General features: G+C 38.6%; 1 protein-coding gene across 1 annotated transcript in view; it reads right to left on the reverse strand.

The window, feature by feature from the left end:
• Window positions 1-279: 279 nt before the first annotated feature.
• Window positions 280-22,267, reverse strand: part of LOC124608089 (presenilin homolog) — a 92,608-nt gene continuing 70,620 nt past the window's right edge. Inside the window, exons 9-11 of the mRNA XM_047139959.1 lie at window positions 15,418-15,530; window positions 6,198-6,360; window positions 280-2,768 (exon numbers count right to left, since the gene is read on the reverse strand). Of these exons, the coding sequence (XP_046995915.1) occupies window positions 6,205-6,360; window positions 15,418-15,530 (269 nt within the window). The 3' untranslated portion in view covers window positions 280-2,768; window positions 6,198-6,204. The remainder of the gene's footprint in view (window positions 2,769-6,197; window positions 6,361-15,417; window positions 15,531-22,267) is intronic.

Below are 22,267 nucleotides of genomic sequence, written 5' to 3' on the forward strand. Positions count from 1 at the left end.
ATGTTAACCTTTTGTATAATCATTTGTAGAACCATCTGTAGAATTATGTATCTACCTTTTGTATAATTTGTGTAAGCAACTGTATAATTACGTAACAAATTATGATGCCTTATACAACACAACTGTTGTCTACAGGCAAATAAATCCAATTCACTTCTGTTCAAGAATAGCACATCATCTATTAATAGGTACAAATTTATCCATAGCAATGTCTTGTATTGGTCGGGTGGTCTACTTTCATATTGAAAGCTGTGACATGACAGATATTTGTACAGAAAATTCTAATAATCAAGGTATATTATTGGTTCTCATAAATCAAAGTTAACAAGTTTTGAAATTTTTATGGCAGTTCAATAAAAAATTGAAAATAAAAACAAATCCAGATTTAAAAAAGTTGTCAGTACTACACTAACAGTTTCACTGCTGACATCTCATTTCCAATCTTCTCTAGCACATTTCACAACTTCCTAAAAGTTATTGTATTCCTGAGTAAACTCTTGTTTTTAACTAAAAATTCAAACAATATTTTTTCTGTTTAAAATTGAATCATATGTAACCAAAGCTATTTTCTGCCCTGTAAAGAGGAGATTTGATACTATAACATCAGATCTTTCATAAAACAATAGCACTGCAGGGGTGCAGCAATGTTAATGTGGTAATGAAAAGAAGTACAACAATAAATATGCAACTGATTTTATGTATTATAAATTCTATTATTAAAAATATATAAAACTGTACATGCAATATGAACAAAATAAATACAGTAATTGTATTTTTTATGAAATTTGAGTTGTTCAAATTAAATGTTAGGAACTACAGTCTTACAAGGACATCACATGCCAATTAGATTTTTGTAAATTTTTATATTTAGAATAGGTGAAGCTTGGAACTCAAATATAAATTGATCAAAGCAGTTCAAAAAATAATTTGTAATGTTGTTTTTAAATTTAAATATTGCTGATTATCAATTTTTATAAAAGATTGGTAATAAGAATTTATATTTGCTATAAAAACTGGATTTTGTAAGTGATATGTCATTAGCAATAAGAAAAACATGAATTTTTCATAAAAATGAGACATATATATGTGTTAACCAGCATATATCTGACAACTTTTGTATTTAAATGACATACGTATTTGAACTAAATGAAAAAGGAATTACAAATGAGAGCCGATCAAGCAATTAATCTCAATGTTATTGATTGTTTCCCCATCTTTATGTATTTTACACTTCATGGAAGTATTTGAAGAACACACAACTTTGTTTAAAAATTTGAAACTGTTGGGAATCGAACCCATGCCCCCTACACAGCAGGCAAGCACGCTACCGTGCTTCCTGTATAAGAATTGACCTTAATTTAGCATATTAATGATGATCAGAAAACTTCAAAGTCAATTTTCTTGACCATTTTTGTGTGGGGGGGGGGGGGGGGGGGGTGGGGGGGGGGGGCAGGGGGGGGGGGGGTTGCACTGAACTGCTTTGGGAAATTGATATTTGAGTTCTGAACTTCATGTACCACAAATATAAAAAGTTATAAAAATCCGATTAGCACGAGGTCTCCTTGTCAGTGATTCTTCCAATAAATATTACACTACAAGTAGACATTTTAACTCCACAACTAACTAATTAACTGATGTTGAGGGTAATAGCCACATCAAGAAACTGGCAGTGTCTTTTATATATTAATTAAAAATATGGTCTTGAGAGGTGGGAGGAGAGTGGGGACTGCACAGGGCACCAGGCAAAAGTCCTGGTTCCTGAGTAGATAAATACTGAACTAAACAGGACAGAAGAAATTTAAAGAAATGGAAAGCACATGGGAAAATTTGTCATTCAGTGTCACAGCAATTTGAATTTTGTTTGTAATGTTTCACCAATTAAACCTATTTCATCCCATGTCTCTTTTCCATAGTGCCGAAAAAATTATATTACTGAGTAGATTTTCTTTTTACTTTCATAGATTTTTGTCTGCTCTCTGAACCATAAGAGGCAACCACTCACTCTGAAACCTTGATATTGTCAACTTTTCCATGTGGTGTCCATCCCAAACAACAAACAATTTATCTAAAGACTTTACACATCTTTTATGTGCTTTTTAGTTTCTTTTTTCACTTCAATAAGTGTCTGGACAGAATTTAACTTATCCATTATCTTTCATCAAATACTGCAGTATAAGCTGCATGTAAAACGGGTAGGCCTGATTATAAAGTGGCCGTACCTTAACAGAAATTTTTTAAGTAACTTAATGTAACATTTGTTCATGAGGTTATATTTGTTAATGAACACATCCATTCAAAATAACGTACACGTCAGACTCCAAGAATTTCATTCACACTTCATAATTACACAAAAGAAAAATACTAAACAACTGTTCTTCATGATGTTTTGATCAACTATGATACTTGAGGATCAATATCAATTAGTTACTAGAGTTACATGTAAGATTTGACCTATTTTTCAACTTTAAAATTTTATTTATATTTGGCTTTAGTATAAGTTAGCAAATGAAGTATAAAAAATTGTTGCATGTTGTAATATACATATGTAAGTCCCATCTCTAGCTACTGAGTTTCAGATATATCAAGCTGCCAAAAATTATGGTAACAAAGACAAGTGAATGCAACAGTTTCATTATCACAGACTATAGATCAGTTTGCATGGTCTGGTGACAGGGGTTCCATCCAAGTAAGCAACACTCTCAAGCTGGTTTCAGCATCTGTCGGACCACATCCAAACACTTACTTAAAGAGGTGAACATGGTAAAGACCTGTGAAGATAACAATAGTTTAGTTCACTTCAAAAGAGAAACAAAATACATATTTTGTAATAAATCAGTATAACAACTAAAGAAAATAAAGTGTTGTTGTAAAGCAAAGAATCACCATATAGGTTAACTCTTAAACAGAAGATAACAGCAACCAACCACTTTTTATAATGCTATTTATTTATTTATTTAAATAGCGCTGTTAGCGGTTTTGAACTGAAAGATTCATCATCAGACGGCTTGTTCAGGTTAAGATACATTTTACATTAGTTTTCTCTTTTAGTTTTCCCAAATGATGAAATTTCCTTGGGGCGATGGTGCCCTACAACCAAAACAAGATATGAGAAAATGTCTATTTCACTGTAATTGTGCCTCACAACAATTTTAAATGATGTAAACAAATTATTGAAGTGAAGATGTTTTGGCCACTCTCGTTGAAAAATCTGCACCATTACATTCTAGTGCTGATTGCTTGTGTTCATGCAGCGCAGACTGTATGAAGCACTTTCTTTATATATGGTGCTTCATGCAGTCTTTGGTGCTGTATGAACACAAGCAGTCAGCACTGGAATGTAATGGCATGGATTTCAACGTAAGTGACCAAAACATCTTCCCTTTGATAATTTGTTTGCATCATTTAAAATCATTGTTATGCATAATTACAGTTAAATAGACACTGGCTCATATCTTGTTTTGGTTGTAGGGCACCACTACTCCAAAAAAATTTCATGTTCTAGGAGAACAAAAAGTGAAAACTAATGTAAAATGAATCTTAATGTGGACAGGTTGTCTGATGAGCCTGTCAGTTTGAAACTGGTAACGGCATTATTTAAATAAATAACATTATAAAAAGTGGTTGGTTACAGTTATCTTCTGTGTAAGAGTCAACTTATATTTTTTACACAGCCACGGGCTCAGGCTGTCAGTTTTCGACAAAATAGCCCAAAGAATGACCATTTTGGTAACTTTTACAAGTAGTCTTCATTGGTATAACTGCTTGGGGTTTGTCACTGCAGTTGTATATGTGCCCTTTCTCTCCAGTTGTAACAAGGCAAAGCCATGATATACAGCTGAATCATTTGTTATACCAAAATATCAACACACACTCAGTAAAGTTTTATTGAATCAAATGCTAATCACATTAGCTTAAGATCAAATATTTTAAAACAAGACGACTGCCAATACAACAAATGTCAAAACATCAGATCTTGCTCTTGCAGAAATGGCAGATAAGGGAACATGAACAAAATTTGGAATCGGCAATTATGGAAAAACAAAATGGCTGACACCTACAGATGAAGAGTGTCACATGCAGTATGACAGCAACAGCTGAGCTTCAATTCTTAGCTTACCAATAAGCTTGTACAAGCATCTGTTTGTACCTGAAATAGGTTGAGCTCACACGACGTATGCTCACATGATCGGTCCAAGATAGTGAATGATTTGCATAGAGGTGAAATTTTATGCACTTTGCATGCTGCATTGATAGAAAACATGCTAATATAATTCCTACAGCTGCAATTTGGTCATTTTATTTTAAATACGAACCTATCCACCCAATGGTTTTATGTGCTTTCCACAGTGGATGCAAATTATGGATTTAATGGAACTGGTTTTGGTACAATGGCAGAATATCGGGTGGAGCTGTTCTTCAGCATATAATTTTTTTTAGGCGATTTGCAAGTCACTGAATATTTGAGAGAGTCAAATGCCACAGCCAGTTTGCAAGAACTGCCTTATGTATTTATACAACATGACACGTTTTCCTTTGATGACTGATATGCTAAAACCATCTGGTGTATCTCCCTTCATCTTTGTCTACCCTCCCCCTCATTACAGGTGGATCTTTCTCATTCTGGAATCTGAGTGACCTTCCTTCTCAACTTTTCCCAACACAACCCTCTCTCCTCCCTGACAAAGGAACTACTAATTCCATTCCATTTTCCATTGGTAGTAATATATATTTCACTTCCTGAAGGTAAGTCTATCTCATAATATATCCTGCCTGCAAAAAAAAAAAAAAAAAATGAAGCACCCAGAACATACGATGGAAATAAAATGAAACCTCATGGGTTGAGAGGGTATGTGGTGATTACAAAATCGAGTCAAATTTACAAAGAACTTGGCAATATGACTCTCACTTATCAGTATGATCCTGCACCCTCTCTGTCTTGGACATATGCACTGATCTGGTTGACAAGGGTTTAATTAAGCTGTTGTATCCTCCCATGAGGTGAGCTCGTTCACAACAGTTGTAATTGGTCCTTGATATCCTAAATACTGGCACTGGTACAAAGCTGATGTCTGAGCTGGTCCATCACTTTTTAATGGGGGGCCGATCTGGAGATCTTACTGGCCATGGGAGTACTTCAACATCATGCAGATGTTTCATAAACAAATGTGCCATGTGTGGACAAGCACTGTTCTGTTGAAAAATGACACCATGATATTTCCAGATGAGAGGTAACACGTAAGGACACAGGATGTCTGTCACGTACCACTGTGCCTTCAGAGTTCCCTCAATCACTACAAGCCATGACCTGAAATCATGATCAATGGTTCCCCACAACACAACACCAGGAGTAACAACACTATGTCTCTCCACAACAAAGGAAGAATTGGACCACTCTCCAGGTCATCGCCCTACTTGCTGATGATGTGGGGTAGTGCAGAGTTGCAATTCATCACTGAGCACAATGTGACATCATTCTTTCACTGTCCTTGCCTCCCAGTTTCAGCATCAACCCAAACACAGCCATTTCTGTTATGGCGTTAACAACAGCCTACACATGGGATGGTAATTCCCTAGTCTGACTGCTGCTAGTCTCCAACCAATGGTATGGGATGACTCAGAATGCTCAGGCGAGTTCATTACTTTTTCTCAGATGGCAGTCACAGACACGAGAGAGTTACAATGCGCTTAGTGCACAATATGGTGATCCTCCATTGTGGCAGCCAGACATGGCCGACCAGAACCTTGAAAACAAGTATGTCTGCCATCACACTCTTACACAGTCTAACACTGGCTGGGCCACAGTCTCACTGATTGCCCCACAAATCTGGGTATTGTAAGATTTGACCAACCACCAACAACGAGTCTTATTTCAGATTCTGTCAGGTGCCCCTAAATATGTCTGACAGGAGTATGTGGCACATCACTCATATACCACACCTAGCATGGCCTGCTGTAGTTCTGCAGCTTGACTGGGGTAAGGCGTAGTGTCAGGTGTAGGAAGAAGGCAGGTATGGTGGGGAATGTGGTGTTGGAGAAGCGTGGGGGTGGCTAACAGTTGATACATCTATGGAACCCAATTGAAAATGTTATGGCATCTTGAAACCATCAGTAAATGAATATAGTGAATGCGGTTCATATTCCATAAAATCTTCCTAATGAAAAATAATAAATTGGTTTTACAAAAAGATGACACTTACCTGTGGACTAAATAAACACCTGCTCACTGGCCAGACTGTCGGCAAATGGTTTGACAATTTCACGTGTTGTAAAATAAAAAACTAGACCAAATGTAATAGAAATTGGAAGAGCAGGCAATGCCTTCTTGAAAATTGCAAGCAGCAACAATGTGAGACAGAGGCCCTGCAAAATGACAAAAAATGAGCACATTTCATCAAATAAATTGATAAGTATGCAGTACATAATAAAAAGTTTTGTTTCTACCCATTTCACCTGCATAAGGAGCACAAGACGAATGACTGCTTAAATTTATCTGAGCATGCTGTAATTAGTCTAATTTTACCTCTGCACTTCCCACTGATGCCTGTATGTAATCTATTACTAGAATTCTCACTTAAGATCATCCCTGTAAATTATTATATGAAATACTGAGTACATGAATTTGTTTGTGAAACTTCACATTTGTATATGTATGTTAAGTATGCTACTAGGTATCAAGCCATAAAATGGAAAACAGGCAACTGCTCATCTAAATAAATATGCCTGGAAAGCTACACACACACTACCTCTGGACTGCCAGAATCCTTGATCATAGGTCACTAAAGTTTGACGTCGGACATTAAAGTTTGACTAACTTTGCTGTTTCAGAACCATAGTCTAAGGTTTCACACTTTCTCAGAAAGATAATTTTAACTGTAGTAATTGTGACTGATGCCTTTTGACACAGCCACCAACCACACAGCAGAGTGCTGCAGGTTGCTGCACTGCCAAAGGCACCTGCAACTTGACTACAGCACATCACACCTGCAGCAGCTGTTGCGGTATAGCCGGCCGGGGTGGCCGAGCAGTTCTAGGCGCTACAGTCTGGAACCGTGCGAGCGATACGGTCGCAGGTTCGAATCCTGCCTCGGGCATGGATGTGTATGATGTCCTTAGGTTAGTTAGGTTTAAGTAATTCCAAGTTATAGGGGACTGATGACCTCAGAAGTTAAGTCCCGTAGTGCTCAGAGCCATTTGTTACGGTATATGGTGATGCCACATCTGCAGGGTACAGCACTTTTATCACTGGCACTAGCTCACATCCGCAAGCCACTTGATATTATCTAAGTATCCTGGTATTCTTCTGCCACATGGATTCATAACATGCAGCCCAACTGCTCACAAACAGTCAATGTCGGGAGTTCACAGCTAATGTTCTCTGGACAAGGAACTGATTGCGAAAGTGGTCCCACAATCCCAGTTCTATTCACCACAGCACAGCGCACGCTAGTCAGAGCCTACAGGCTCACATACATGTCTGAACTGCTGAATCTTTGCAAGTGCTTCAACCACAGACTACACTCACATGAGGGCATTTCTGGGCTATATTAATGCTACCCAATTTAGGATTGACAGTATACTTAACTCAGTGATTACTTTAGCATAATGGTGCAACAGACATTCAAGAAACTGTCACTGTGTTTGGACGTGAACCTTTATCAGATCCAGACAATCTTTAGTGGTTTTACTTTTGAAGCTGTTAGCCATTTTACTTCTGAAGGTACTGTGTAATACAGCTCTATTGTTCTTTTGGCTACCTGGGCACATCTATTCATTGCAGCATGCACATCCCACAATGGGATTCAATAGTGGGATGAGGATAAGCTTGTTTTCCGTAATGCTCTAAACAGTTGTGATGAGGGTACAGTTTTTAGCAACAACTGTTTCGGTTATGGAACTTCGATCTGTGTGTCTTTGTACTCAACTGGGTAGCCTTCCTCTCTGTTTTCATGCCTCCTCCATGTGATATTTTTTATGGTTCTGGTAGACCAGTTGCTGTTGGGTGTTTTCTTTGTCTTATTTGTTTTTTTGGTGTCCCTTTCTTACATTCTGTAGCACTGTGTCCAGTTGATTTCACTATCGGTTATTTTTGAGTTACACGTGATCACTGCATCTTTTGTACTTTCCAGTCCTTTGTTAACACAGTTTTCTGTGAGAGACATTGCTATGTGTGAATTACCTGTTATTTACTAGTTTCTATTATGTCAGAGAGAACAGCTCTTCATTTGTGTGTGCCCAATTTTTGCTCTATCATATTCCATGATTAAATGTCACATTATTACTTATTTTGCTTGTTCCTGTATCATGATGGTGCACATTATTTCCATTTCTTAAGGTGTTTTGTTCAGTTACGTGCTAGTACTGTTAACATGGGGACCATCATGCCCCTGCACGCTCCCACAGGCAGCACACCACGTTCCCCACCACTACCAGCATCTTCCCCATGCCTACCTTGCTATGCCTCCTCCACCCCACCCCATGCGTCCTCCTTACCCCTATCGCTCATCCCAACAGACTGCTACTCACATCAGATACAGCCACAGAAGGGCCCGAGTGGCCAGAGACAGTGGCCATGTGTGCAAGAGTTGTGTTTGTGTGACTGTGTACGTGTATGTTCTCTATTTCGGAAGAAGGACTTTGTCTGCAAGCTTATACACTGAGGGTGACAAAAGTCACAGGATACCTCCCAATATTGTGCTGGACTTCCTTTTGCCTAGTGTGGTGCAGCAACTCAATGTGGTATTGACTCAACAAGTCATTGGATGTCCCCTGCAGAAATATTGAGCTATCCATAATTGCAAAAGTGTTGCTGGTGCAGGATTTTGTGGATGAACTGACCTCTCAATTATGTACCTTAAATGTTTGATGGGATTCATGCCATGCAATTGGGTGGCTAAATCATTTGCTCGAATTGTCCAGAATGTTCTTCAAACCAATCGTGAACAATTGTGGGCTGCTGACATGGTGCATTGTCACTCATAAAAATTCCATCGCTGTTTGGCTGCAAATAGTCTCCAAGTAAACGAACATAACCACTTCCACCCAGTGGTCAGTTCAGCTGGACCAGAGGACCTAGTCTGTTCCAAGCAAACAAAGCCCACATCATTATGGAGCCACCACTAGCATGCACAGTGCCTTGTTGACAAATTGGTTCCATGGCTTTGTGAGGTCTGTGCCACACTTGAGCCCTACCATCAGCTCTTATCAACAGAAATCAGGACTCATCTGACCAGGCCATGGCTAATCCACTCATCTAGGGTCCAACTGAAACAGTCACTAGCTGAGAAGAGGCACTGTAGGTTATGTCGTGTCATCACCAAAGGCACTCGCATTGGTTGTCTGCTGCCAAAGTCCATTTAAGCCAAATTTCGCTACATTGCCCAAGGATACATTCATCATACAATCCACATTGATTTCTGCAGTTATTTCATGCAATGTTTCTTTCATGTTAGCACTAGCAACTCTATGCAAATGCCACTGCTCTCATCATTAAGTGAAGGCTGTTGGCCACTGCACTGTCCATGGTGAGAGGTAATGCTTGAAATTTGGTATTCTCGGCACACTATTGGCACTGTAGATCTCAGAATATTGAATTCCCTAATGAGCTCTGAAATGGAAACTCCCTTGTGTCTAGCTCCAACTACCATTCAAGATCAAGTCTTACCCGTTGTGCGGCCATAATCACGTCAGAAACCTTTTCACATGAATACTTGAGTACAAATGACAGCTCCGCCAATCCACTGCCTTTTATATATTGCGTGTGCAATACCAACTCCATGTATATATGTGCATATTGATGTCCCATGACTTTTGTCACCTCAGTGTACATTTTAGCAGTCTTCTCATTGTGCCTGTCAGCAACTCAATGCCTTCTCTATGTGGTGAGTAGCAATCTATCGTTTCCATATTCTTGTCAAATAATACACCCTGATATGGCAAATGAAAATAGAGAATTATTGCCCAGGCTAAGAAAACAATAAGAATGTTCTTAAGCAGAAGGTACTGGTACTGAAAGACTTTTTCAAAGTAATATCAAAACGGACCTCAGACTAAGTTACAACACACCTGAAGACAGAAATCTCTGCACAGTCAGTGCCCAAGTCACCTGGAGAAGTTAAAAAACTACAGATGAGATGCATCAGTGACCACAGACCACTTATTAGGCTTTCCACCTTTGTGAAGAAGCATAACTCAAGGTGCACAATAAGGCATACTTGTACCTTCAATGGTAAATATGTGGAGTGTTAATAGAATCAGATCTCTCCAAAAAATGGAACAACAGTACACATGAAGTGATCACAACAGCTAGTAGTAACACTATCCTATACAATCAACGAATACATACTGACCAAACAGTTGCAGTTAAGAATGGTGATATTTTGTATGTCAGCCTTATAAAAGATCATGGTTCTTAACATTTCAGTCCCATAGGATGGGCATATTAATGGGAAAGCCTATCAGAAGAAATTGAAATTTAAGGATCTGAGCATAGAAGTCAGTTGAATGCAGAATGTTAAAAGCTGATCTATTTGTTGCCCTGAGGTCAGTACCATATAAACTGAAGAGTGGTCTGCCTAGAATCTGAGACTGTAGTAAAGACAAAGACAATGAAACAAGTAAAGTACTGTTAGGATCTGGACACATCTTGCATAAAGTATTGTAAAATGGCAACAGGTGTTCGAAATATTCCTGTATGTGAAACTTATTGTTCCTTAGTTACAATCAATATGTACTGCAATTATGTTACAGAAACATTAAATGAATGTATTAACAAACTGCAGAAAATTGTCGGAGATTCACATAGAGAAATTACATATCTCAAGAAAGAAAATAACAAGCTGCAATCAAAGAGTAGCACATGCGGAAATTTGTTAGCTACAAAAGGAAATATAGGCCTTGACAGTAGATCAAAATTAAATGGAAATATGACCTTGCTAAACAATTCATTCCAAAAGCAGGACAATAAGTGGAAACAACAAAGTAAGTTTAGTGAATTTTGCTTATCCAATCAAGTTTACACTATTTTGTCCAACTGCGAACAATGATCATATTACAAAAGCAAACGAATTTTGTGAACAACGTAGAAAATGAACAACATTCTCCGCAAAACAAAGTGCCACTAAAAAAGCCAAGAAATCTTCCAATCCTGTTGAAATAGATACAAAATAGTGTGTAACTCAATAAATGTTACGCAAGAACATTAATGCTGCTATAATGAGTTCCAGTCAATGACACATTCAAGTATTCTGAAAAAAAAAAAAAAAAAAAAAAAAAAAAAAATTACCATGTGTGTAGGATACCTTACAGAATGTGGGCACCAGCCTCAGTACAATATCCAATTCAAATATTGTCGTTATAATCACAGGAACGAATGATAGCTAAAAACAACAGCCAGAAAATAATAAATGATTTAAGAAGGATATTATCAGGCATTATGCCAAAGAAGGTGTTTATAGTTGACACACCAGTTACACATCACGTCACAAATTGGTCATGTGTAAATCTAGAAGTAATGAAGGCAAATAAATGTCTGCATAACTTGTGGTCGAAATTCAAAATTCCACCATTATAAAAGCAACAGAATTTTGTAGGGAGTGTTATATTCACGTGAATAACTTCCGACGAACAAAACTCTCAGAACTCATCTCCAAACCAACAAAAAGCAATGGTCAGTCTCCTAGTATTACGTCTCAGATATAGCAAAAATTTCAATGTTACACCATGTTTTGCTGCAGCCTCAAACAAAAATTCCACCATTTCATGAGCAGACCTAACACTGTTGAAAGTAAGGATAGCAGCAGTAGCAAGAGTCCCATTGCTAACAAAACCTATAGATCGAAGTGTAAAAATACAGCAACCATAAATAATATCAGCTCCTTACCTGTCCTAGAAACTTCTAACTATCCACCAAACAGCTCTAAATCAAGAAATACCCTGAACTGTCATCCAACCAACTTCAACTATACACTAAGGAATTACAGACCTTTGATGCGAGCGGGCATTGATTGAAATCAATGCGGAAAGTTGAAAATTTGTGCTGGACCACTATTTGAAACTAGGTGTCTTGTTTACTAGGCAGATGCTCTAACCACTGAGCCATCCAGATACAGTGGTCATGGCAACTGCATTGACTACCCTAGTAAGCCTCCCGTCAGACCCAAATTCTCAACTTATCCACACACTACAAATGTGGTCCGCCTTTCTCATTATCCTCATTACTCATCGCATTCAACAATTATTAACATATTAGTGTGAAGCAGGACAATATGTAAAGCTTGCTGGACAATCTGATAGAGTGCTACAGCATCACTACTTTGCAATTCACATCCAAGTGTTTGGCAGAGGGTTCACAGAACCAGTTTCAGACTATTTCTTGCCCATTCCACACTCAAAAGAGCACACTGGAAAAATGAATACCTAAACCTTGCTCTTATTTTTCTATGATTCCCATTTCTTCCTACACAGGGGGGACGTGAACACAATATTTCTACATACAGAGGAGAAAGATGGTGACTGAAATTTTGTGAAAAGATCTCGCCAAAAGGAAAAATGTCTTTGTTTAATGATTGCCACCTCAGCTCGCATATCATATGTGTGACCCTTCTCTCCCCTATTTTGCAATAATAAAAAATGAGCTGTCCTTCTCTGAACTTTTTCAGTGTATGTCATTGGTTATATCTGGTATACTCCACACCAAGATGAACAAGTGTAATGTAGCCAGTCTGTAGTATACTTGTCACATCTTCTAAGAGTTTTGGTGAGAAAACACAGTCTTTGGTTCACCTTCTCCACATTTTCCAAGTGATGGTTCCAATAAAAGTCTACAGAAACCATCCAACAATACCATTTCAGTTTTACGATTTTCCACCAAACTTTAGAAACCTACAAAATAAACACAATGATTTGGACACCACAATATGTATTAATAAACTGGATGTTTAAGTTATTACTGAAAATGGAATTCTGAAGAAAATATTATCACTGCACACCCAACAACAATGAACCTTCATTCTGTTGGTTAGCCTAACAATGATAGTTTAAGAAACCATAAATATAACTTTAAGGATAATGCTTCTACATACAGCATGTACTTCACCCCAACTGACAATGAAATAAAATGCGTAGTGAAGGCATTATGCAATTCTATGTCTTCAGGATGTGATGGGCTTAATAGAAACATTTTGAAGTCTTGCATTGAAAACATATCTGGGCCTCATTCCACTGCACTTCATCATTTGCACTGGGTCTTTGTCCCACTTCAACACAAGGTCAGCCTTGTTACTATGGATTTGGCGATGTTAGTGTCAGAGGATGGCCGGATGCCCTTCCTGTTGCCACCCTATACCCTCTGGGACAGAATTAGTGTACCCCAGCTGTCTGCGTCCATGTAAGCCATGAAATAGTGCGCACATGTTTCAAAGGTCTGCAAGTCATTTAACTGAAGCAGGATGTGGGGACCAGCCCGGTATTCACCTAGTGGGATGTTGGAAACTGCCCAAAAACCACATAAGAAGCATAAATATTATGATCAATTAGAAATATTATGCAGTCATGTTAAAACTGAAATAATTCAATATTTCAATGAAACTCACTTTGTCATCACAAAGAAAGCACTGAACACTCGGATAAGATTTTGACACCACAAGACAAAAAAATTCTGAAATACATTGGAACTGATATTGCCACTAAAGAGAATTATGTTGAACTCCTGGGAATAACAATACAAGACACACTTCAGTGGACAGGCTTGTTTATTCTGTGGCAGCAAGCAAACTGGCTGAAAATATATTTGCCATAAATACACTTAGCAAATGTGGTAATGATACCCATGTACTAGAGACTCTTTATCATGTAGTGGTCTTGTCCAGTATAAAATACGGAATAGAAGAATGGAGTGTCACAACACAAGCAAACCTTAAAAAGTTTCTAAAGTTACAGAACAGAGCTGTAAGAATTATTTGCCGTGCAAAGCAAAGACACTCATGGTGTGAATTATGCCCTAAAGCTGGAACATTAACGATCACAAATACGTATGTTTTTAAATTGATCATGCTGGCTCAAACAAATATTGAAAATGTGAATTCTGACCTGTTAAAACACAATACTAGAAACAAAGATCAGCCACAGGACTGCACTGTATCAAAGAAATACACTGCATGCAGGACTGAGGCTTGCCAATGTCTTGTCGAGTTGTCACATCTCTCCCCACTGCAAAATTTAAATTCAGACCAAAAGGAATATTGATTGTCGACTCACACTGCTCATTATATGAGTAGCTCAGCTTTGCACAGAATAAAGTAAATTTTATAGAGACTTTATACATGTATACGTTTCGGAGGAGTGGACGAAGACAGAGGCCACATGTGTATGAGTTGTGCTTGTGTGAATGTGTGTGTTGTCTATTTGCAAAGAAGGACTTTTTTGTCTGAAAGTTTACATGTTTAGTAGTCTTTTCATTGTGTCTGTCTGTAACTCAATGTCTCCTCTATGTGGTTAGTAGCAATCTATCCTTTTCATAATAGTGTTGTTACATTTTTGTATTGTCTGTCTGCATAAAAAATAATCAACATATTACTGAAAACTAAAGAAGAAAGTAAGTTAAAATTTATTTATCATGATATACCATAGTGGAATATTTAACTTGAAAATGAAAGTTTGGAAAAAATGTTTCCTGTACAGTATATCTTCTCTGTGGCCTTATGCACTGAAGGTAATAAAACTGATATTTTAAATAGAAAATGAAGAAATTTACTGCTGGAAACTTAACATGGTCAGAACAGCCTGCTGCAGATGAATCAACTGGATGTTTGCAGTATTATAAATATGTAAGGTACATGTTTGCTGGTAGGTGGTGGTGGTTAGTGTTTAACGTCCCGTCGAAAACGAGGTCATTAGAGACGGAGCGCAAGCTCGGGTTAGGGGAGGATGGGGAAGGAAATCGGCCGTGCCCTTTCGAAGGAACCATCCCGGCATTTGCCTGAAGCGATTTAGGGAAATCACGGAAAACCTAAATCAGGATGGCTGGAGACGGGATTGAACCGTCGTCCTCCCGAATGCGAGTCCAGTGTGCTAACCACTGCGTGTTTGCTGGTAGTCTTACCTTCGAACAGTTACGCACAATCGTCACTTTTGAAAGAATCAGAGGACTATAGCCTTGCAATAGAGTGAAATACAGCTACAAATGGATGTCACTGTTGCTATGAATAACAACTAACAATAGTATATCACTACAAGTAGATAGCTTAAGGGCAGTAAAATTCAGGCAACCAAGAAGACTGGAACCAACCACTGAGTATTGCTGAGAGAATGAATATCACATGATGGTGGGAACTTACAATCTGTTGAAAGCACTTATTTGTGTACAAACAATCTTTATTTACATTCTGTAATATTCATACTTGTCCAATGCTAAATACTTACAATGAGAATTGCGACAAAACAAGCAAGTGTTGTATTCCAGTCTCCATATGATGAAGCTTTCCCAACAAGAACACTGTAGAAAATGAAGTCTCCTAAGCCCAGCTTAACACCTCCTGCAAACAGAAACCACAACTTCCAACTTTATCTCTCACTAAACATGTATACAAAAATTAACAATCATATAAGATAACTAGTAGGTAGTTAATATAACAGCTTTTCCATAAGCAATAATGTGGAACTGGGAAGAGGGGCGAATTTCTTTGGCAGGAAGACATGGCTAAAAAATATTCAGTGGAACTGAAAAATTCATCATCTTCCTTGCAGTGTCTTACAAAAAACTGTAATATTTATGAAAGCCCCTCCCTCTTATTTGAGGCTTTTTGTGAACTTCTTGTGGTAAATATGAAATCCAATGAGTATACAGTTTCATGATAGAATGTGTGCGGAAATTTGTGGAAAAGCAGAAACAGAGTTTTCATGGTGAATTGTTAGTTCTCTTTCATCTTCTTTTCCACAGGGTGCCTATATTTCACCAAATACAAATGCCCTTTGTGTTTCTCATCCTATAGTAGTTGTTTTCTTTGTTCAACTGCCAAATCCATGTTTTTCCCACCAGGAAACAAACAAATGTGATGGTGAACATCAGCAACTGTCATATTCTGTGCATTTAAGATAAATATGATTAGGTGCCCTTACCCAAAGCACTGCATAGATATTTTTTGCATATGTACAGAAATTCTTGAACATCATAATAAACCAATACCAAGCATCATTACTGCTGTTGTCTCAAACAATGGCACCTTTGCTCTGCTAATGAGTAACATTAGTTTGAGCTAACTGACAACATTAGAAGAAATGTCAAAAGAACAGCACCTCCGAGCTACCTGGAAAGACACAAACCATGACAGGTGGAGAGGGGAAATGATGATATGTGACAATGGGAGGAAGGGGGAAAAAACTGTACCCCAGAGGGAGATAAAGAGCCTAAATGTTGATATAATTTTAAAAAATGCTGTCACACTTTTACTGCTGAATATACTCTTGGAAACGCATGCGTGCGTGGAAGGAGGAGAGATGGCACCTGTGCTTGCATGTGGATGAATGTGTGCACCTCAAACAAATACTTTGAAATCATAAGACTAAGTGGTCTATTGAACTATGATAATAATACTCCTGTAGTGGGGTGACGATGAAGATATTCAAAATCTAGTATGCGCTGAAATTTTGCAAAGAATGTTAATGAAGCCATGATTAATGTTTATAAAGATAGATTAGGGGGAGAGGGGAAGGGGATCGGAAAGGGGAAAGGGGGAGGAGAAATGGTACCAGACAAAAAAGGAGTCAGAAATAAATAAAGACAAAAAACAAATGTTATGATTGAAACAGGAATACTGTGAAAGGAGTACTGTTAAATACCACTTTTATACTTTTCAAGGGACTTCAAAAACTGTGTAAAATGTGGGGAAACATGAAAGGTGGGAAATTGCTATTTAAGCAGCAACAATTTCAAGTAGAACTCCTCCTCCCCATGTTTCCATATTTTATGCATCAAAGTACCCATATCAGACTTGTTTATTATTTAACAAACGTGTTCCTAATTTGGTACTATGTTTAGCCACTAGCATGGCATTTCCTGACATTTTAACACAACAACTCATGTTACTAATCTCACACTATAAAATGTCATTTGCTGAAGATGCTGGGCAAAAGCAATTGGATCAAAGCAGACTCACTGGTGGGACAGTCACTGCCCTCTTATTGCAAAGCTGATTACAGATTTATAGGTTATAAAAGAAACAAGCATTTAATGTTAACGCTGCGAAGAACATATCAGATGTGTGCGACTGGGTCACACAGAAAAATCAGCGATAGCAGAACACAGCATAAATGAAGAACACACCTTCAACTTCAAAAACACGAAGGTACTGTGCTGAGCATCTGGCTTCTGGGAAAGCGTTATCAAAGAATCCATAGAAATAAGGGTTCATGACAATCTGGTCAACAGAGATGAGAGATACCAACTCAGTGCAGCATGGAACCCTGCGATAGCGGCAATCCGTCGGGAGTGCGTCCGTCAACGTCCTCCGCTGCGGATGCAGACAGAAGGCTTACACCGAGAACCAAACGCGGCCGCTGGGGGCGACTGCCATCCCCACCACTGCGCGCACGCCGCTGGTCCACCACAGCCACTGGAGGTCCAGTGGAGGGGGGCGACCGCGCATATAAATAGCCCGCTCTCTACGAATCTTGACACTTCGCCAGAAGATGGGTAGTATGACACTTCCCGAAATGTCGCGAGATATCAACACTTATCACCCGGCTGGAGACCCGAGAAACCTTCATCAATAGTTTATGCCGGGAAAGCCTACAGTCACATATAAGCATTTAATGTGTTAATGCAGCCTAGAAGTGACATGAAAATTGGTGTTGAGCTGCTAGAACAACCAGGTATAGCCTCTTCTCATATTTTTCCAAATAACAGTAATAACCACTACACACAACACACACAAATCAACACTATTTTTACACTGACTACTTCACTGTTACAGCTGGCAACAAGCCTAAACACTCCACAGTAGCCTGGAGTGAGCCAAAGTTTACCAATTGGAAAAGGGCCACAGTAAAGAGGGTGATTAACAAAAATTATGTTTTTTGGAGAGAGGCAGACAGTAGCCAATTGAGCACCGACCATGTTGATTTAAGTGTTTGTGATGCTAAGCTGGCATATTTGGCAGTTTTGTCTTCATACTCGTGTACTACACAAACGCAGTTTAAGTGTTACACCACGTAAAAGAGTTCTTCAAAATGCATCATTTGCAGTGCACTTCATCATGCTACATTGTTGGAAAAAGGGACGACCATAAATTAACACAGTGCCAAGAACTTGTGTAATCATTTTAGATTTTACAATGACAAGTGCATGAAGTATTGAAAAGTGCATTAAATATCATACACTAACATAAGAGACTGGGCTATGCTACGGATCAGTCTGTCACCTAGACTTTATTTCACAATCATAGTCGGTGGCTTCACCAAATAGCAACCAAACTGACACTTTACAAACTAAGAATTAACTTTGACCTCTGGCTTTGCTACAGATCAATCTGACACCATAATCAAGATTTTGGGGTGGGAGGTAGGGGGAGGCAGTTGTACATATCACAATTTAGCCTTTTAAGCACTTATTTTATAAAACATCAATAAGTCATTAACAACTGGTACAGCCATTCATACTTTTTACAAAAAATCAAAAATTGTTTATTGTTTTAATTTTTTGTGATTTTTCAATATGGCTTTCCAGTTCATAAACACAATGGAGAGCTTAGACATCTATATCTGCAGCACAATTGTACTTTTTACTGTCTTCACTGCTGCATTTACGTAGGCAACAGAGAGAATCCCACTGTCATCATCTCTATCTCTTATCATTTTACTGTATATGGAAGCCAGTTATACTTAAAACAATGCAAATGGTTTAGAAGTAAAGGAGGCAAGTTACCAGATGAAAGAAGCATTGAGTTATCAGAAGGCACAATGCATGATGACTACAGTTCATCAGGTAGACTGTTGCGAGAGGTTGTGTCAGACAGAGTGAATAGAGGGAGAAAGGATGCAGGAGGGAGGGTTGACAAGAGATGGCTGAAGGCTCAGAGGGAGGCAGCAGGTGTGTAGGGTAGGAACACAGGAGGGAGAGGCATCAGTTGTACAGGATAGGGGTATGACACGGGCACGGGAGACGACGTTTTCGTGTGCGGCATAACGACACTGATGTGGCAGAGTGAACTGGAGGAGGGTGCAGGACAGAGGATGGGGAGACTCTTGGATAGTGGGTGTGGGTGTCGTGGGTTAGTGGAGATGAGGCCAGGATGATTGTGGGAGTGAAGAATGTGTTGATGTGTCACAACTCCCACTCACATAGTTCGTAAAAGATGATGTTGGGAGGGGAGGAGGGGGGGGGGGGGTTAGTCTGCAGATGGCATAGTTTGTGAAGCAGCCACTGAACTCAAGCATATTGTGTTTAGCAGCATATTCCGCCACTGGGTGGTCAACTCTGGTCTTGGCCACAGTTTTCAGTGGCCATTCATTCTTGTGTACAATTGTTTGGTGGTCATGCCTACATAAAACGCTTTACAGAAATTGCAGCAGATCTGGTACATGACATGCCTACTTTCATAGGTGCTCTGATGGAATTAGATAAGCCTGTGACAGGATTGGAGTGAGTGTGCTGGCTGGGTGACTCCAAAGGTCTTGCAATTTGTTCTTAGACAATGATATAACCCTTTTGAAAGGGTTAAGCGTTGGAGTGGCAATTGTCAAAAGCTAGCAAAGTAGGGGGTTGTCTCTTGCTCCTAAATTATCTCTATCTTCATCACATACATTTTCAACAGTGTCAACATTATCGTCAGTATGTAGGAAATCTCACACTGGATGCTCCAGCGGCAGATTTTCATATAATGAACAATGGAGAGTTCCAGTGTCATCATTATTACTCAGTCTTGGTAAGTCAAATGCATTTCCTTCACCTGCCTGAAAGAACGCAGCTTTTCAGAAGCAGTTGGAGACCATAGACTCTTTAACCTCTGTCCATGCCTTGGCAATATATTACAAAGCATCTAAAATTGATAGTTTATAAGAGGTCAGATGTTTTCTAGCTTCCATCAAACTTAATGCCTTCTGCACTATGGCTTTCTTGTAATAGGTTTTGAAGGTATGGATAAAATCAGTATCCAAGGGCTGCAGCAATATGCAGTGCAGTTTGGTGACAGAAACTTTAACTGCACAATTTATATGTTTTGGATGAGCATGGCAACAATCCATAAACAGGAGAATTTTCATATTACAGATACCCATTTTTGAATCAACTGCTTCTTGAATACTTACAATGTCATCCACACCTTGCTATTGGCACTATGGTCCATGAGTAATGTTTTTACATTTTAAAACCAATGTACTTTTTTGCCATGAGCATTTGTACCTAGCATGACTGGATTAGTCTGTGTTCCCTTAATGGAAATTTCCTCCTATAAATGCAAGTGTTTTATTTAGAAGCATATTAAAAAAAGAGACAATTTTCATCTCAGTTGAAGGTGACTTTCAGTTTACATGGTTTTATAAGTTTTTGTAATCTACCACTCTGTCATTCACAAATAGTTTTCATGTTTATGTTCCTACAAGAATACCAGATAAAATATATCACATGAAGGGTTCTCAGAACAAAGTTCCCAATGCTTTATCAAGATTATCTTTGAGTATAAATTAAATGAAACGTACCAAGGGACCTGGTGTCATTGTTGTGATTAACTTTCTAACTGTAAGTTACACCAATACGGACCTTACCCTTAAAAATAAACAATGAATAAAGACTGGTGAATATTTAGCATTAAATTTCAGCAATGCACACAGGCAAGATTGTCACCATCTGAAGAGGAGTTATGGATAATTATTGATCATATTTTGTTCTGGAGACTAAACTACTGGGAAATTATACGAGAGGGGTCAAAACGTTTCTAGCCAAACAAATAAACAATGGTAGAAATTTCAAAATACTAATTTATTTTTCAATATAATACCTGTGTACACTAATACACTTGGGGGCATACTCGGATAACTTCTGCAAAGCATTCAAATAAAACGTCTTCGATTTTGAGTCCAACCAAGCATTCGCAGCATCAATCGCTGCATCATTACTGTCAAATTGTCCTCTTTTGAGGTTTGGGAAAAGAAAAAAGGTCTGATGGAGCCAAATCTGAAGAATATGCTGGACGACATAACAATTCGAACCCACAGTCATGCAGAGTTTCCAGTGTTGCAAGGGTTCTGTGCACCAGTGCATTGTCCTGATGCAAATTTCTGCTCCTCCTTTCTCTCTCTCTTCTCTTAAATGGCACAGGAAGGCGCAATAAAACAATGCATTGATAGTTATGCCCCTTTGCAAGTAATCTACCATAATTACCCACTCTGCATCCCAGAAGACTGATGCCATCACCTTACCTGCTGATTTTTGCACCTGGAATTTATTTGGGGTAGGGGATGAAGTATGTTTCCATTGTTGTGACTGTTTTTCTGTCTCAGGGTCAAAGTGGTGAACCCACGCTTCGTCCATTTTCACATACCTTGCAAGAAAGCCATCTTCACTCACTTCAAATTGGCAGACAATTTCTTCACAACACTGCACACGTTCCCATCTCTGATCTGCATACAAGTCTTTTGGGATCCACTAAGACGAAACTTTCCGCATTCCTGAAATATCCACAGCTATGTCATGAGCATGCCCATGGGAGATTCCATATATCATTTCAAAGTGCCGCAACATTGTTTGATGATCACAGAAAATTGTGTCATAAATTGCAGTCACTGTTTTATCACTGGCAATGGTGCAAGGCCTTCTGCTCCTTGGTGCATCTTCCACACTCGTTCTTCCACATTTGAAGTCAGACACCCAGTTTTTCACTGTTGCATGAGATGGAGCACTGTCCTCAAGTGTATTCCACATGTCTCCACAATTTCTTTGGGCATCATTCCATTCAAATGGAAATATTCAATCACAGCACTGATCTTAATTTTCTCGATATTCATCATTTTGCCTACACTATAATATACAATGCATCCTAGCGACAAAACAAACAAAGCTGGAGCCGCGAAATTTGACTTGCATACCCACAAAGTGTCATCATAAAAGTTGGTGGTGGTGTTTGTGCGAGATATTATGGTAACTATCTTGAGGTAGAAACTTTTCAACCGTCCTTTGTACATACCTCAAAATGTGGAAGAAGATATAATATGGTTTATCCATAAGGGAGAGAGACATTTTGGTTCTCATAAGTGTATTAGGCACATTAATAAATTTTAT

Source organism: Schistocerca americana, chromosome 1 (genome assembly GCF_021461395.2).
Source record: "Schistocerca americana isolate TAMUIC-IGC-003095 chromosome 1, iqSchAmer2.1, whole genome shotgun sequence".
NCBI lineage: Eukaryota > Metazoa > Arthropoda > Insecta > Orthoptera > Acrididae > Schistocerca > Schistocerca americana.